At 41.7% G+C, this 18,138-nt stretch overlaps 1 protein-coding gene across 1 annotated transcript; it reads right to left on the bottom strand.

The window, feature by feature from the left end:
• Positions 1-5,071: 5,071 nt before the first annotated feature.
• NPY (neuropeptide Y) lies at positions 5,072-12,840 on the bottom strand. Its single transcript, XM_045495095.1, has 5 exons — positions 12,822-12,840; positions 12,415-12,499; positions 11,340-11,527; positions 7,133-7,213; positions 5,072-5,275 (listed from the first exon to the last, which is right to left on the bottom strand). The coding sequence occupies exons 3-5, from the start codon at positions 11,525-11,527 to the stop codon at positions 5,251-5,253; spliced, it is 294 nt and encodes a 97-aa protein (XP_045351051.1). The 5' UTR covers positions 12,415-12,499; positions 12,822-12,840; the 3' UTR covers positions 5,072-5,250.
• Between the last annotated feature and the right edge of the window lie 5,298 nt (positions 12,841-18,138).

Genomic DNA, 18,138 nt, shown 5'->3' with positions numbered 1-18,138 from the left:
CGAGATGACACATACGATTAATTATGTTATTTCACTCTGATTTAAAAAAAAGATTCTGTGTGATTTCACACTGTGCTAATTTTTCTAATAGGCGGAAGAAAAGGCAATCATTTAGTTGTGACAATATCATAATCCTTCTACCCATGAACCACAATAAAAGAATATTCCACAAAACTATCTCGTTAAAAAGGCGGTTTTACTTTATGGCAAACAGAAAATGTATTTGTTTAATTCTGAGCATTGTAACTGACTCCCATGTTCTGCATGGAGTGAAAAAAAATATTTTCTGTTGCCCACATAGTAATAAGTAACCATATAAGCATAATGCATGTATATTGGAAAGAAAGAGGGAGACAATGAATTTGTCTGTCATCAGCAGGACCCATAGAGTCTGCGTGTGGACCTAGCTCTGGACCATGCATCAGGCATCTTTACTTAGCAGAAAGCACTGTGCCATGATGTGCAACTCCCAAATCAGGGCTGATTTTTCCTTCTCTTTATATTTGCTCTTCTGTCTTTACCCATATCTAAATGCGGAAAAAGGCTAGAAGATACTAAGAAAGCTAAAATATTGCAAAAGAAATAGTGAGCCCTTTTATTTCTGAATTAGGGAGTAGGACCAACCCTACAATGTTTATTCTCTGAACCTGTAAGTTTGTCCATAAGATCATAGTGAAGGCATCTCAGGCTGAGAAGTCTAGTCCTGATTGGTGGAATGAAGATTATGGGAGATAGCATTCTGCCCCTGGAACCAATCTATGGAAAAGCAGGTGGGATTTCAGGTGGGGAGAAATGGAGGAACACTGGGGAGAAGAGAGCTGGGCATGAGACTTGTTTTCATCCCAAATACAATCTTCCCTTCAGAACAGTAACCAGTGATCCAGGTCTACCATGTGGGCAAATTCAAAGTATAGATATCAAAAATAATTAAAAAGCACTCAAAATATATATTGTTTTCTCATACCTGCATGTCCTCTGCTCCTATCTCACATTCTTCCTCTGGGAGTTGGTACTCCTGCTTCAAACCTCAGCTCAACATCAGTAGCTCCAGGAAGTTTGACCTGCCTCCTCCACTCTCCACAGCCTTGGGTGGGAGCCCCTTCGTGGCTCCTGTAACACCTTGTGCCCACTTCTTGTTAGAGAGAGAGGAGATATCTCTGCCCCTGAAATGGGGAATAATAGCTGTGAAGAGTCCCTTCCTCTGTTCTCATTCCTACCTCCTTTTGCTTAGTGGTGGTGGTTGGGGAGGGGGCTGCTGTTATTCTGGTTGATTCATTAGACCACAGGGCACTGTGGATGTGAAGGTCTGCCCCACAGACCTCACTGTTCCTGTCACGCTCCACCAGGGTGCATGAGATTTGGTATGAGGGACAGGGGTACTTTAAAAGTTCAGGCCTTAGTCAGGTGTCCTGATTCAGCTTAGGGCAGCCCTGCATCGGGTGTCGTTGGATACTTGCTCATCTGATACTCTGGTCCCATTTTGGCAGTTTATTCTATCTACAGCTCCTTTGTCTGGAAAATGCAAAGGGAAGCATGATGAGTGGGAAGATTCTAGCACCTAACTATATCCCAAACCTCTAAAACTCCCATCTTTGCACTTCCGACAATACACTGTAAATACCTGTCTCCCTCATTAGATGGTAAACTCCCTGAGAAACTATTATTGATCTTTATGTCCCCAGTGCTTGGTACAATGTACAATACATATTAGATACTCAAAAACTATTGAGTGGATAAATGAATGGTGAGTGAGTTTGGCCATTCCTGTACCTACTTCACTGACCCAACTCCTGGCCACTCTGCCTCTGTTCCTATCAGGTAGATCCCTGACCATTCCCTACACAAGCTCTGGCTGACCCACCTCTGTGTTCACCCACCTCAACATCCATATTCTCTGTTAAGCCTTGCCTAGCTAATTCTGCCCACACTCATTTCCTTTTCTAAATTATTTTGCACAATTTAGTATTTTTGTTATTCTCGATTTAAGTGTACCAGAGTTATGTTCTTAACTACGTTGTGTAAGACCTGGTGTCGACTAACTTCTTCCATGAAACATTATCAGGTGTGGCAATGTTTGCAAATAGAGGAACTGCTGTTTGTCTTCCTACCTTGGATGAGGTGGGGAAAGTCACTTATTTTCCCTAGGCCTCAGTTTCCTCTTCTGTCTGAATGTGTCATGGGCATTGTGAGGAACAAAAAAGTGCAATGGCATCTGCAAAAACTTTATGCAGAATTTATACCTCTTATGAATGTAGAATAGAGTTTGGATCAGCAAAGACCTTAATAAATGCTTGCAGATTTACTTGATAATGATATTGTTGCTTACAGGCATCTCATTTTAATGAAGCGTCACTTGTTCTTACTGTAACTCTAGTAAGGATTATTATTATTTGCAATGACAGATGGGTGATCTGGTACATTTATCCCTATTCCAAGGAGGGTCAGCAGGCTGGCAATGTTTGAAAAATATTACTAGGGAATCTCTTGGAATGTATTTTTGCAATTTATAAGTGTTTACCATTACTGTATTTCTGAAAGTGAATTCTTGTTTATTAGGGATACCGTAGTCTATTTGGGCTGCTATAGCAAATTACCATAGGTGGATGGTTTAAAAAGAACAGAACTTTATTTCTCACAGTTCTGGAAGCTGGGAAGTCTGAGATCAAGGCACCAGCAGATTTGGTCTGGTGAGGGCCTGCTTCCTGGTTCATAGACATCTATCTTCTCATTGTGTCCTCATGTAATGGAAGGGATAAGGGAGCTCTTTGGGGTCCCTTTCATAAGGACACTAATCCCATTCATGAAAGTTCCACTCTCATGACCTAATCAACCCCCCCAAACACCCCACCTCCAAATACCATCACCTTGGGGATTAGGATTTCAACATATAAATCTGAAAGGATACGAACATTCAATCTACAGCAAGGGAGTTGTAATCCAACACAAGAATTATCAAAAACTTCATCTTTATCCACTTCCCTACTACCACTTACTTGTAACATTATCTTAACTTGAATTTTGATCCCAGTATAAACTTATGCAGAAAGTTGAGCAAGACCTATGATCCCCATTTCATTAGTGAGAACTCAGAAGTTTAGTAAATCTGAAGGTCAGAGAACCTGAAGCCACTGAGTCAGGACCACGGGGCTCACGCGGTATGAAGGTTCAGTCCTCTCTCTAGTAACATGAGGTGAAGAGGTGAGTTATCAAGGCCTGATTGATAGGTAAAAATGTAGGCTATTTAATATTCAGCCTTTTGGAAATTTAGATTTGGTAGGATAAGAGATTTAAACTTTTGTTTTAAAATCAAATTCCCAGGCTATCTTTCCAGGGTCCATAGATGTCATTCCTATTTGCTCTGCTCCATGTAACCAAGAGTTCTATAATTGGTGACGAATATTCAGATTATCTGTACTGCCAAATGAATCTTTCAGTCAACTTATTTTGCATAATAATAACTTCAGTAAAGAACTTTTGACGTGTGATAAGAATATATTAGGTTGGTAAAGAACTTTTGACGTGTGATAAGAAATTATGACTTATTCAACATTTTAAGATAAAAAAAAACACTTTACATATTGGTGTGGTAGATCCCCCCACTTCTCCTGGCATAGGGAAGAGGAGATACATTCCAGGACTCCCAGTGGATGCTTGAAACCGTGTAGAGTACCAAACCCTACATAAACTATGTTTTTTCCTATGCAGAGGTACCTATGATAAAGTTTAACTTATAAACTAGGCACAGGAAGAGATTAATAACAATGACTAATAATGAAATAGAACCATTATAACAATATACAGTAATAAAAGTTATGTGAATGTGGCCTCTCTCTCTCAAAATATTTTACTATGCTGTACTCACCTTATTCTTCTTCTGAAATTTGAGATGATCAAACGCCTAAGTGATGAGATGAAGTGAGGGGAATGACGTAGGCGTTGTGACGTAAAGTTAGGCTACTAGTGACCTTCTGATGATTTGTCAGAAGGAAGAACATCTTCCAGCCACAGTTGTCCGCACGTAATGGAAACTGCAGACAGCGAAACTATAGATAAGGATATTTAGTTCGAAGTACAAGGAAACAAAAATAAGGACAAATGTAGGAAAATCACAGAACAATTTCATTAAAGGTAATTATGTTCTGTAGTATCACTGTCTTCAATGGCTGAAGAAACAGAATTCTTTATATACAGAGAATATTTTTTATACTCTAAGATTCCCTAAGACGTAATGTATATGGGGGTTTTGAAAGCAATAAAACAACACATAAAAATATTTTTATCGTGTGGTCCAAAGTAAAATATAGGATGAGACCCATTTTCTCATTTTCTTTGATTTGGAAATTACATGTAAGAACTCGGTGCCATAAATTTTAAACTAAACCCATGCATAGGTACATGAAGGATGGGGAAGTTTAATAACCTTTAGCTAAATTAATTAACATACCCCATGTTCTGTGAAAAAGTAGTCATTCCTACTCAGTGTATTTCTGTTTATGACTCAAATTCTTAGTGTATTGGCCTAAATACACGCATAGATCTGAGCTGTCTGATATGATAGCTGCTAAAAACATGTGGCTATTGAAATTAAAACCCAATAACATTTAGAACTCAGTCCCTCATTTGTACTTGCCACATGCATGTGCTCAAAAACCACATGTGGCTGGTGGTTACTATATTAGAGGAGAGGACATTTTGAAGAAAGTTCTATTAGACAGCAATCCTTTCTGCTGATAGCTAAGGCTATCAGGTTAATAATGATTTCATGTGTATGTGGGGGAAAGTTCAGCAAATTATTCTAAGTTAGCATTCCTCTGCTCAATGTTTCCAAATAATTTTGTTCCCTCTCTCTTTCTCTCTCTCTCACTCACACACACACACACACACACACACACACACACACAGCTGAGTCTTGATCATCATTAATCATCATATCTTTATAACTTCCATAGTCACTGCTTTAACACTGGTGAAGCAAACCTTGAACCTCCTACTGAGTGAGATTGCGATGTAACGAATAACTTAAAATAATTCTGACTACTGCAACAACAGATTTTTTTCATTGAGGAACATACACATTTGAATGCTTGGTACTTTATTTAAACACACGTATATACAAGGACAACAAAGGGAAACTCTGCAGAGTTGAGCACATTGGCTGCATGCATTGGGAGGACCGGCAGACTCTAGTTTTACAGGATGAAATATGGGTTGAAAAATAGGAAAAGACTGGAGAGCAAGTTTCATTTCCCATCACCACATAGAAGGGTCTTCCAGCCTGTCAAACATAAGAAGCAAAGCACGTAAGAGAAGCTTCCCAGCCTCCTGGGAGGCTTACAGAAAGTGAGACATTCAGTTCTGAACTGAAAGATGATCAGAAACTGCTGAAAAGGCTCCTGTTGACATTCTAAATAGGAGGTCAGGTAGAATATCAGAGCAGGAGACAGTGGCATCATATGCAGAGACCCAGCTGAGTAGTTTTCACTCATGTTCATGGGAGTCTCAAGCAAATCTCAGAGTATTTAAGAGGCCCTGTATTTATCAAAGGAGCCAAAGAACTCTGCAATATTTCTGAAGATCAAAACTACAGGAATTACACAAAATGGTAACAAGAAAGTTATTGTTACTCAATTCTGAATATGCTTTTGTTTTCCTGCAAGGCTTTTTATGTAGTAAGATACTATTTTTATAAAGAATACTTTTTAATAAAATAGCATTCACAGGCAATTTCGAAGCTCTCAACTTTTGCCTCCTCCTAACGGCACAGGATTGAGGCTGTCTCCATCAGGGTGCAATTAACTGTATTTCATGCACCAACCGTTAGACTTTAAGCCACAAAACAAAGAGTAGCAGCAAGGTTATTAAGTTTGGATGGTTCCTTTCCTTACCCAAAGCAGATAAGGTTTACCCTAAACTTTTTACCATGGCAAATATCACACTCAGGTCAATGAAACCTTAAAGGCATCTATTGTTTAGTATTAAAAACAACCCTTATGAATTTTCCACCTGCTTCCCTTGCATTTGCTGTTTAAATCTGGGTTGATACCTCCAGACAAGAACACTGGAGTTTTATTCCAGTCCAAATTGTTACTTCCTTCAGAGAAAACAAACCTGACAACTTTAGACCTGCACCTTTGCCCAGACTGGCCATTTCACGAGAGGACAGAAGGATGATGGGAGGGAAAGTAAGTGGCTCAGCAGGTCACCCCATTTGTTCTCTGGGGAGAACCGCAATAAAGAGGGACAGGCCAGTCACGCTCACTGAGCAAGTGTTCTAGTGACCTCTTCTGGGGAACCTGGTTCTTGACATTGTCTAGCTTTGGGTTTAAGGCAGACAAGCTCCCACAGAAATGGATGAAACCATGTGCCACGTGATCGAGGCAGGAGGCATCAGACAGAAGAGCCAGAAAGTTATGAAAACAGAGGAGGGCCAGGCTGCTTCCCAACAGCCTTCATTGTCCAATATTTGACACCAGCTCTTGGCGGGCTCCTCTTCCCCAGATGGCTCCACATTCCCAGAAAACCCCAAGGTTACAGACAAGTCCCTAAGAATATTATGACCTTAACATTCATTCCTTGAAATTTCTCTGTGATATTGAGCTTGAAATATGTCAAAAAGTAAACACTAGCCCCCACCCAACCAAGACTGATCTCTGGCTTCATGTAAAATGAGGAAGATTAGAATAAGACTCATGAGTGATATCTGCAGGATTTCTAGACACTCCACATACTGTATGAAAACTAAAGATTACCCCAGCCAAAGATGTACTGCTGGTCATTTCAGTGTAGAGATAGGGACTCACTCTATGTTCTCTCAATTCTAACACAGTTAGAAATTCTATATAGAGTCATTTCTGAGGTGAAAGTCACTTATATTTAAAATTTTCAAAGGAGCACCAAATAATCTGTGGTCGAAAATAATACCCCACAGAAGTTTAGAGATTTGCAAATTAGTCCATGAAAAGAAAGGTCCTCACTGCCCTTTTCCCCATCTCCATTTCTGCCAAAATGCTACCTGCTCATTCCAATGGAAGACTCATTCCAATGTCTTCCCCCTCCCAGGCAGCCCTCTGGGATTTCCCTCCCCCGTGCATCTTGAGCTCTGCAACAATGTCCCCACACAGGCTTTTCATACCTAGTTCTGGGAACGTTTTCTGTGCTTTCTCTCATCAAGAGGTCTGAAATCAGTGTCTCAGGGCTAGATCGTTTTCCATACCTTAAAAAAAAAAGGGGGGGAAAGTCTTTTAAAACAAGTTTGAGATATTCATAAAAAGGAAAAATATTTAGAAAAAAAGGAAGATAGTCTCCCACTTGGCTGATCATCTGCTAACAATATAATCTAGTTATATGAAATAGACACTATCAGAAATATTATTTCAAATTATAAATATATATAATTTGGGGGCACCTGGGTGGCTCAGTCAGTTAAGGGTCAGCTTTGGCTCAGGTCATGATCTCACAGTTCGTGGGTTCAAGCCGCTCTGTGTTGACAACCTGGACCCTGGAGCCTGCTTCAGATTCGGTGTCTCCCTCTCTCTCTTTCTGCCCTTCCCCCACTAGTGCTCTCTCTCTGTCTTTCAAAAGTAAATAAACTTAAAAAAATTATAAATATGTATAATTTTGCTTAAATAACAAGTTAGCAGGTTATTTGAACCAATAGAAATTTTTAGTTAAATTCTTGCCTTTTTATACTACTACAAACAATACATATATAGAAACTTTTATAACTAAGTGACAGGAAATAAAAAGACATTGCAGTATGATTTTAAATGTTTCCATAATTAGTTAATTGGCTATAGTTCTGATGATATACAGCAGTTTAAATCTTAACAAAGAAACCAGATGATTGTTCAGAAACAGCCTTAGGAAAAAAATCATCAGACAGAAGTTCTTGACCTACCTGTGTCTTTGAAATCTCAGTTTTCTCATTTGTAAAAAAATCACAACTCGTTTTTAAATTGGAGTCTTTGTAGAAATCTAATGTGAGTCACAACGTTTTGAAAGCAACTTAGTGAAACACAAATGCAAGGTATTGCTGTTGAAATTCACCCATTCTTACAGAAAGCAATAAACATGGGTCCTATATTTTCCATACTTATTTGGGGTACCAAAAGCTAAAAACCTTCTTTCATGCTCTAATTTAAACTGCCCTGTAAATATAAAGGAATTTCACTGGTCCGTTGAAAGACTGTGGAATCTTACTGGTCTTTTTTCTCCTAGAGCAAGATGTGGATAGGACTATATGTGAATGCAAGTATATGCTATTTGTTCCAGGTGAGTGAGGACAATGGTCTCTCTATCTCTATCTCTCTCTCTCTGTCACTGCTGAAGGGTCTACCAAGTTGTATCTTTTTCCCTTTCTCAGAAAAGACCTTGTATACCAGAAACCACGTTGTTCACAAATGAAAAACTAGCCTGGATGAATCGATTAGCTAATAAGCAAAACAGCAAAACAAAGTATACCCTGCCTATCAAGTGCAATTAAATCCAAATCTTTTGGAAAGATTGCCTATTATTGTTCCTTTGCTGGGGCTTAAAGGAAGCAAAAACAAACAAATTGCCCCCCCCCCCATCATTTATAAGATTTCCTCAAGATTTTCTAGAGTTGTGATGTCAAACTGTAGATTGTTGCTTATATACCTATTTATTCTGTTCATCCGTTGATTTTATTAACCTTAAAACTCTTGAGCAACCTTAACTCATTTATCTTCATCATGCTCCAGTGAATAGAGGAACTGACGAATGTTTTCTACAATTTACTAGTAAAGAAGCTAAATCTAAAATAGCAGGATTCACAGTCATAAAGTGGCACCCAGGACAGCATTGTTCACTATTCTTCCTTCTCTGCTTAATTCGGGATTCTCCTGCTGCTCTACAATGTTTCACCTGTCAAAGACAGAGTCTCTGGGGGAAAAAAAAATTCTCAAATCTGGCTTTACATTGATATCACCTGGGAAGCTTGTAAAACCACTGTAAAGCTCAGGTCCCACACACCCCTGAGGTTCTGATTTAACTAGTCAAGGCTGCAGCCCAGTACTAGCATATTTAAAAAGCTCCCTAAGTGATTCCAATATCTGACCTGGATGGATAAAAACTAATCTAGGGCTGGGTTTCTCCACTTTGGTACTAAACATTTTGGGCTAGAAAATTATTTGTTGTAGGGGGCTGTCCTAGGCATGGTAGGATGGTTAGAACATAAAGTCAGCCCCAGCTGGGAACCACTGATGTAGGGGACTGGAAAAGCCAAATGTGGTAGATCCATGCTCTAGAATAAATGACGCAGTTTTCAGGCAATGAACCAGGAGCGTATAGCTTAAAAACATGGACTGAGTAGAAAAAGGGAGGAAAGAGAATGATATCAGACTACCATTTGTGCCAAATGAAAACACCTGTTCACAAATGACGCTGTAATTTTCAAAAATACAAAATTGTGCAGATGATTGGGTTTGTGGGGTAGGAATGGAGATGATGGGTGCAGATGATAAGCCTCTGATGGTTTCTAAGAGGGAATTTATATGAAGATGAGACACAAAACTCTGGTTCAGGATCAACTCATTCCCACCTAACCTGAATCTCTTCCCAAAAAACTTAAGCCCCTTTCCCTTTATTTGTGTTTCACCAAAGAGGTTGGAGATCACACTCGATGCTGATGGTAGTGACAATATCGAAGGAAAATCAGTAGGAATGCTTGAATTTCACCACCCCTAAAAAGAAAAGCTTTCATAAATGTTCTTAGATTCATGACCTGTAAAATGTAGATAATTATACTCACTTCAAGGCTTTGAGGTAAAGACTGGATGAAATAGTGCCTAGGGAAACATTTTGAAATGCTAAAGCTTTATACAATGTTAAAAGCTTTCTTTATAGCAATCACCTTTGAAGAAATAAGTTCTACTATGTTATAAGTGACAAACTAAATAACCAACAAAGGTTTTCCTAGATAAACGACAATTAGTATCTTTTTTATTTGAACAATTCTTTTCTCTAGTCTATATGAAAGCATAAACAAGAATTTGAAGCAATTAACTTTCTGAGAAGTCTACTAGAATATAAAACATTAGTGCTTTTTGCTAATTAAAATGAACAGACTTCAAGGTTCACAAACCAGTACTATTTAATTCCAACATTTTATGTATTTCTGATTCTATGTAAACTGGGACTTTCGAAAGCTTTTTAGGATGTCATATCCCTGTTTGATGAAACAGGAAAAAAATTATTTAAAAAAAATACAAGTTTGCCCCATTTTGAATCCTTCAAGGACTCTCTGACTTGTAAACAGTAAAAAGTATGGTAAAAACAAAAACAAAATAACACTTTACAAAGCATAATTTAAATATGTTAACATTAGTGTTTTTAAAGGGCTCACCCTTTTTAGCCTATCAAGTTCATTTGATCTTGGAATTGAAATAAGATATTGAATGATTTAGAATTAAGATGAACCAATTCAGGTAACAAATTTTAAATCCTGTATTATAGTTTGGATGTGATTTTTCCCCCTAATATTTGATGCTGAGAGTGAAAGCATGGCATTTAATTTTAGCTTTCCGAGGGTTCAGAATAAAGTTTACAATTTTCCAAATTCCATGTAATGCCAGGGTTTATCCTAGAGTGACTAGTTTTCTTCTTAACAAAGCACTAAGTAGGCACTTCCTTCTCAAAACTCACCTGCTATAAAATGGGGAAAGTCTCTGCATTTTAGATCAACTGTTTTCATGCTAAATCTCTATTTATTGGCACCAGGATTTTTAAGAGCTGAGACTGAAAAAAAAAAATCCCACTGTACAGAAGACAAGAAAATAGCTCTATTTGTCTTTTCCTAAATACTGTCATGCAATTTGCTCTGGGCAGCTTGGAAAATCTGGTAATATCTTTGGCAACCCAGCTGTTTCCTGGTTGGTGTGGTGGTTGTAGTTCCTACACATTCAGCTCACCCTTCTCCCTACAGCACTTCCCTAGAGCATTTCTGACCTGTTTTAGGGGGTCCTTTCCCATCCAGGTTTCCAAACAGTCCCCCAACTGCTCTAAGAACCAAAAACAGCAGGGAGTGAGTAGGAGAAGATGGCCAGCCACACAGCTTAGGGAACCTAAATCGGGGGGGGGGGGGGGGGGGGGGGGGGGCGGTCACGATGTTGTAACTACGGTTGCAGAGGGAAAGTGTTCAGTGCCCTATGTAATTATGCAGGGAACTGAGTATGTGCCTGAAACTGTGCTGCCCTGGGTTACAAGCAACAAAAAAAAAAAAAAAAAAAAAAAAAAAACTGGTCCCTGTCCTCTGAGGTCCCCAGGATCTCAGCTCCTGCAGGCAGGGCGCTCCGTGAGTGGGTCCCGAGGAGCCTACCCACCTCTGCCTGGTGATGAGGTTGATGTAGTGTCGCAGCGCTGAATAGTATCTGGCCATGTCCTCTGCCGGCGCGTCCTCTCCTGGGTTGTCTGGCTTGGAGGGGTACGCCTCGGCCAGCGCGCCCAGGCACACAAGCAGGGACAGGGCGAGGGTCATTCCGGATAGCCCCAGTCGCTTGCTACCCAGCATCTGCCGGCACAGAAGGGAAAGCGGAGAATAGTGGGGTTTGAAAGGATACATACCTCGAACCTCCCTCCTGTATGTCCCTCGCCACCCACACCCCGCTACCACTCGAGAGGGAAGTGGAGGGTGGTGAGCACCGCGCCGCTTACTAAAGGCACCATCTGCCCTGCCCCACCCTTCTGCTCCACGCGAAAAGTCCGCGCAAATTCGGTCCAAGTAGCTGCGCGGAGGAGTCACGCAAGGAGAGGTGCGAGGCGTGGGACCAGAGCTCGCCTGAGCCAGTTTAGATAGTTTACAAACACAAGTAGAAGTTCCTTCCCGTGGGGTGAGTAATTGTCACTTTCCTACCCTCCTCCCCAAACCCCGGCCGGAGGAGAAAAGTTTCTTCTCTAACACTTTTGGTCTGTCTTTGCTGCAGGACATCGGAGGTTATGGCTGAAGATTCCTTCGGGGTGACAATTTGGGAGAGAGGGGAGAGAACTCCCCGGGCAGGGCAGTCTCAGATCGGATCCCAAGGATCCGGGAAAGTGGCAGGGAGCTTCCAAACTCCGGGGAAACCTCCTTCCAGGCGTCGACCTCCGAGGAAATGGGGTTGGGGATCGCGTTCCCCTTCACACCCTCCAAAAGATAACCCAAAGGGACCGCGCGGCCGGGGAGGGGGAGGGGAGGGGGGCGGGAGCAGGGCGGGTGTGCAGTCGGAAAGGACCAGAAGGAGCAAGTGGAATTTAGCCTCCAAGAGAGGTCACCGCGCGTCGGGGCAGGAGAGGACCGAGAGAGGCGCGCAGGGATTGGGGAGCCGGGCACGACCCTCCCGTGGCCCCAGAGCTCCTCCGAGGGTGAGCCGGCGCGGTCCCCCAGCTCCCGCCCCAAGCCGAGTGGGTCGTGGCACTCACGGTGGCTGGCGGGCGGGCGGGTGTGGCTGGGCGGCGAGGGCCGGGCAGTCGGGTGCGCCTCTCCGAGGGGTGAGAGCCAGCGGACCTGGTGTGGAGAGCGGGTCGAAACAGGGCTTTTATGGAGCTCCCTCGCCGCGGCAGGAGGGGCCTCAGGCAATCACGTTCGGGTGACTCCCACCCCGCCACTTCCCGCCCCCGAGTGGCGGGGGACGGGGGGAGGGGGCTGGCGCCGCAGTCGCGCCAGCGGCGGCTCCTGTAGCCACCCACACCCCAACTCTCCGACCCCAGACCCTGCCCGGGGAGGGGGGCCTGGAGAGGTGCGAGCGTGGGCGCGGGACCAAGCCGAAGTCCGAGCCCCTGCCCTCCCGCCGCGCCCAAACCCGGCTTTCCCTCAGACCCCGTCTAACCTTGCCAGAGATGGAAGCAGCTCAGATCATCTTTGTCGCCTGCCACCGGAACCCCAACCCGCCAGGGTAGGGGGTACATGAATCCTCTATTTGATGGAGCATCTCCGGGACCCGCGCGGAAGTGGCGCGGGGCGCAATGCCTGTGCGCTTTCGAGTGGAGACAACTTGGGGCGCAGATCTTCCTGCGCGGAAAGCAGGTCCGGGGCGCCTGCTCCAAATCCTGAGTTTAGTGGCTCCCAAAAGGCCCCATCCTGCTCCCAGGGTCTGAGAATGGGCTTCCGTGGCTTCGGCCCCTTTCCCCAGCTTGTGTTTCGAGGGGATCAGCCCGCTCCAAGTACTCGCCCAACCGCTAGGAGCCCTGATCCATCGGGACCCAAAAAGTGTGGCGTCCGAAAAGACCTCAGAAACGGGACACGGTAAACCCACTTGCTCACTTTGCAGGGAACGAGAGGCGTTTTGACCGTCCGGAGACCCATTAAAGCGCCATGGAACGAAAAATTCTGATCCAAAGCTACTGGCTAATTAAACGAACAGGAATTTCTTCTTTGTTAGCCCTTGGATAGTTACATATACGCACGTTAACGTTAAGAATGTGGGTTCTGATTGAAATCAACCAGGTTAAGAAAAGAAGAGAGAGAGATCACCATTAATTTGCACATCACATTAAACCTGTTGAATATGAATATGAAAGACGCAGAAACCATTCTTACAGAATCAGGATTTTATGTCCTAAAAGTTCCCTAAATGAATGCTCCTAGAAGTCAGACTCTTTCTAAATAAAATGTTTAGGAAATTAAAGTGTTAAGTTACAGGCTGTTTTAATGTTAAAATGACAAGTGATTCTGTTAAATTGACACTTTGTTTTTGTTCTGTTTCCACCACACTGAGTTAAATATCAATTAATGTGTGACAAGCTCTGAGCTCTCCCTGCCCTGTGGTGTGTGTGAGTGTGGTGTGTGTGTTACAAATTTTGAACACCACCTCCCTTTCACTTAGGTGAATGCTTCTCTTTCCATATTGCACAAACGTATGACACGGACACAAATATCAGGGCTCTCCAAATGGCTTCAGGGTTCTTAATGTCTGGTAAAGTTAGAACAAAGCACCTTCTCACAGCTCTTTCTTGATCAGAGGAAAAAGCTCAGTCCACTTTTCAATAGATAATCTTATTTTTAGAGTGTATCACAGATAACACATCAGTCAAAACCTTGAAGGAGTCAGTGAATTTGGAAGAAATCCCTTCTAAGGAGATGCACCATTCTTGAGGGGAGAAGACTGTGTTCATTTGATTAATTTAGCTTACAATAATGTCACTGGTATCCAAAACTAAGAGCTTATTCTCAGGGTTCAGCATTTGGAGATATATTCTTACATCCTTATCCCACTGGCCTTGGGCTATGAATATTACATCTCTTCTCTCGGGTGTTAGCTACATTAGCTTCTATAGTTTTCTATGCTTCTACATGTAAAGATATACTTACAGCTTATAAATTTGCTTGCGTTTGTTATATGAAAGACACAAAGCAAAGCCAAAACTCCTAAAAATCAAAAGAACAGTTGCTCACCCCAGCATCTCCTTCTAGTTGCTGAACCATTTCTCTCCTGTGTTTCAAAATCAAGTTTATTTATTTAGTTATATGTATATGCATCCTTAGCAGCTTTACTGAGATACAAGTGAGATATGCTAATCTACAAATGTTTAAAATATTCCATTGGTTATATTCTTATACTCTGTGAGATCATCACCACATTCAAGGTAGGCAACATATACATAACCACCAAAAGTTTCCTCATATCCCTTTCGTGTCAACATTTATGCTACTTCCTGCCTCTCACCCAGGCAACCATTTTTATTAATTTCTTATGCATCTTTTCTGACTTTTTTATGAAAATAAAAGCAAAACTGAATATATGTTCTATTTTTCCTTTTTTGTAAGCTGAAGAAACATACATACTGTTCAGCACCTTAATCTTATTTAATACTATATCTTGGAAATCTTTCCATTTAGTCCTTAAAAGATTATTAACTTATCTCAAGCCCCTCTCCTCTCCTTCCAGGATGGAGGAGTGGGGCTGAAAGTTTCAAGTTCCAATCATGCCTTGACTTTCCGGTGACCAGCCCTCATCCTGAAACTATCTAGAGCGCTCCCTCCCCCCCCCCCCCCAGCCACCAGCCATCCTGTCAGCAAACAGACACTCCTCTCACTTTAGACAGACCAAGGCTCTTAGAAGCTCTTGTCAGGAACCAGGTTAACCACCAAATATTAGAACAAAAGATACTCCTAGCACCCTTATCACTCAAAAAATTACAAGAGTTTTAGGAACTCTAGACCAGGAACTGGGAACAAAGACCAGATGTATTTACTATACCACAGGTGGTCAGATCAGGTCTCATTGAAAAAGTGACGCTGAGCAAAGACTTGAAGAAAATGAGGGAATAAGCCAAGCAAAACAAAACAAAACAAAACTGAGCAGAGCATCAGAGGCAGAAGAAAACCTGATGTAAAGCCTCTAGGGTGGGTATGTGCCTGGCATTTTCCAAGATGAGCAAGGAAGTCATTGTGGCTGGAGCAAAGTGGGAGAGGAAGAGGATAGTAGGTGAGGTCAGAGAGGAGTGGAAGAAGAGAGATCATCCAGGACTGTGTACATATTTTGTGCTTATATAAGTGAACTAGAGAGTCATTGCAGGTTTTGAAGCAGAGAAGTGATATGATCTGACCTATATTTTTAATAGAGTCACTCTCACTACTCTGTTGAGAACCTGATGAGCAGCATGAGTGGAGGTACAGAGGCCTGTCCGGAGGCTAGTAGATTAATCCAGTAGAGACATCATGGTCACCAGGACTAAGGTGGTGGCAGGAAAGAGGTGAGAAATGGTTGGATTCCAGATATATTTTAAAGGTAGAGCAAAGAGTGTAAGAGAAAGAGGAAGGAAGGAAGGAAGGAAGGAAGGAAGGAAGGAAGGAAGGAAGGAAAGAGAGAGAGAAAGAAAGAAGAAAAGCAGAAAGAAACAATTTACTGTTATCAAGATTGAAGGAGGGGAAATCATTACAAGCCTCACAGACATTAAAAGGATAATAAGCAACTTAAATAAAAGGATAATAAGGAATCTTATAAACAACTCTCAAATATAAATTCAACAACTTAGATTAAATGGAATAATTTCTCAAAAACCATAAATGACCAAAACTTAGCTATGATGAAAGAAATAGCCTGAATAGTATTATACCTGGTTCAGATTGTTCAACAGATTCCAAGTGAACCCAAACCCTCCTCTTCTCTCAAAGACAAGCTGCTTTAGGCAATAATTTCCTCCCTGCCCTCCCTACCTGTCTGTCTCCTGCTTCCCTCTGGAATATACGTGGAAAGGCATGAGAAAACAGGCAAAGTAGGAGTTCATCACATTTGTTCCTTCCCTGTTTATACTCTGTGTTTCTCCCAGCTAGTAAAACAAATAAACAGAAAATGACAGTTCTTGGCAGTTTGTCCCAGCTCTATTGTATGAACAGCTATTGTTCTCTCGTGGTAGAGAGAAACGACTATTTAAAGACCCTCCTGACACTTTTCTTGACTTCCTTTCCAAATCCCATCCCTCACACCGTCTCCCTACTTCCCTCCAAATTGGGCCCATCCACTTTTTCAGAACTTTATGTCTTCATATTTCTGTTCATTGTACTGCTTGTGAAAGAGTCAAGTATAAACTACGACCAATTTCTGGAATGTTCTCTCTGTAGATGGTATTTTTAAGCTTACATTAGGAGACTGTGAACCTTAGTTTGGTTGTTTTCTGACTTTCTTTCTTTCTTTCTTTCTTTCTTTCTTTCTTTCTTTCTTTCTTTTCTTTCTCTCTCTCTCTCTTTCTTTTTAGCTATTCTAACTTATTTTTATGTGCATTTTGCTACATTGGACAGCAGAGAAATTTCTTGATCTTGTAATGTTCTTTCCCAGCTTCTCTGTGAAGCTGAAAACAGGGTTCACCTATAGCACTACTTTGATTGCAGTACATTTTTAGCAATGTCTAGAAGTACACGTATGAGATAACTGCGTCAATTATGAAGATTTTTTTTTGACCAAAATTACCCCAGAATTTATCTGAAACACCCAGATAATTGCAGGAGAATATCATTTTGTTTTAATTTGAAAGTATTCTGATAATAGCTGTAATCCTCACCTCCATTTTGCATGTGCAGGCACATACTGACAATTCCAAAACAGTACCATAGTGCTGAGTTGAGACTGGCCTTGTGTTTTTCTGACCAGTCACACTTTTGTTTTTGTAATTTATTATGATTATTAGCTCCAGTCCCATGCTTCTAGTCACAAGAACCCATACAAAGCAGAATGCTTACTTCACTGACAAAAGAACCTTAAATGTGATCATGGGAATGACAAGCACATTTCACCACATTGAAAGCAGATTTTCTAGGAAGACATTGACTTCCTATCATGTACACAGTTAAAGTGCTATGTAGAGAGACCTGCTCCCCAGGCAACAGCAGTGACTACCTTCTAGGCTTATTGAGAGGTCTTATCTTCAGTATGGATAGGGTTGCGTTTGAAGAACATTCCCTTTGTGGTGTGAGGATGGATTGTTTCCATTTTAGAGGATGTGGATATTGTGGATTGGATGTGCCTAGAGATCCATTGCACTTCCAGCCTCCCCGGACTCCAGAGGCTTAAATGTGGCCATCTGTTTCCTAGCCTCCCTTGCTCCTAAGATGCAGATGTTATTTAGCTCCAATCCAGTTACTTGAGAGCTTGCCTCAAAATTGAGTTGTAACACTGAGATATCCTATATTCTCCAAGTATATTATTAAACATAAAAAAAGTTTTAAATAGTTATGAAAGAACTAAGTTATGTGGGGAGAGAAATAGGCTGTGAATATCCTGCTTGTAACCCAAACGGAGGTGGAAGCAGTGTGGTCTGGAGCAGATGGCTCTGATGGAATATTCTAGATTCTGGAGCTTCCTAACTGAGGCAAAGGTAGCAGCATTCTTGATGGGCTGTTTCTGTGGTGAGGTTTTGAGGGGGAGTTGTTTCTGGAAACTCAACATAGGGTGTACTGTTTTATCACTTAATCCCAAAGAGTTTATCCTTTAATGAATTCTTTTCTGCATGAAGCAACTGAAACAGTTTCAAGACCTGAAATAAGAACTCTGACCACCTGCAGGACCATGGGAGAAACAGTGCTAAGTTAGAAATCTTGCGACTACATATTGGGTCTCCTGAGTCTCAGAGATGGAAAATGCAGGCCTCCATGAAGTGTTTCCCCTCATCCAGCTCCTTCCATGGGTCCGTTTAAAATAATGGAGAATG

This window comes from Leopardus geoffroyi, chromosome A2, assembly GCF_018350155.1.
Source record: "Leopardus geoffroyi isolate Oge1 chromosome A2, O.geoffroyi_Oge1_pat1.0, whole genome shotgun sequence".
Classification (NCBI taxonomy): Eukaryota; Metazoa; Chordata; class Mammalia; order Carnivora; family Felidae; genus Leopardus; species Leopardus geoffroyi.
This window is presented reverse-complemented; position numbering and strand designations above follow the sequence as displayed.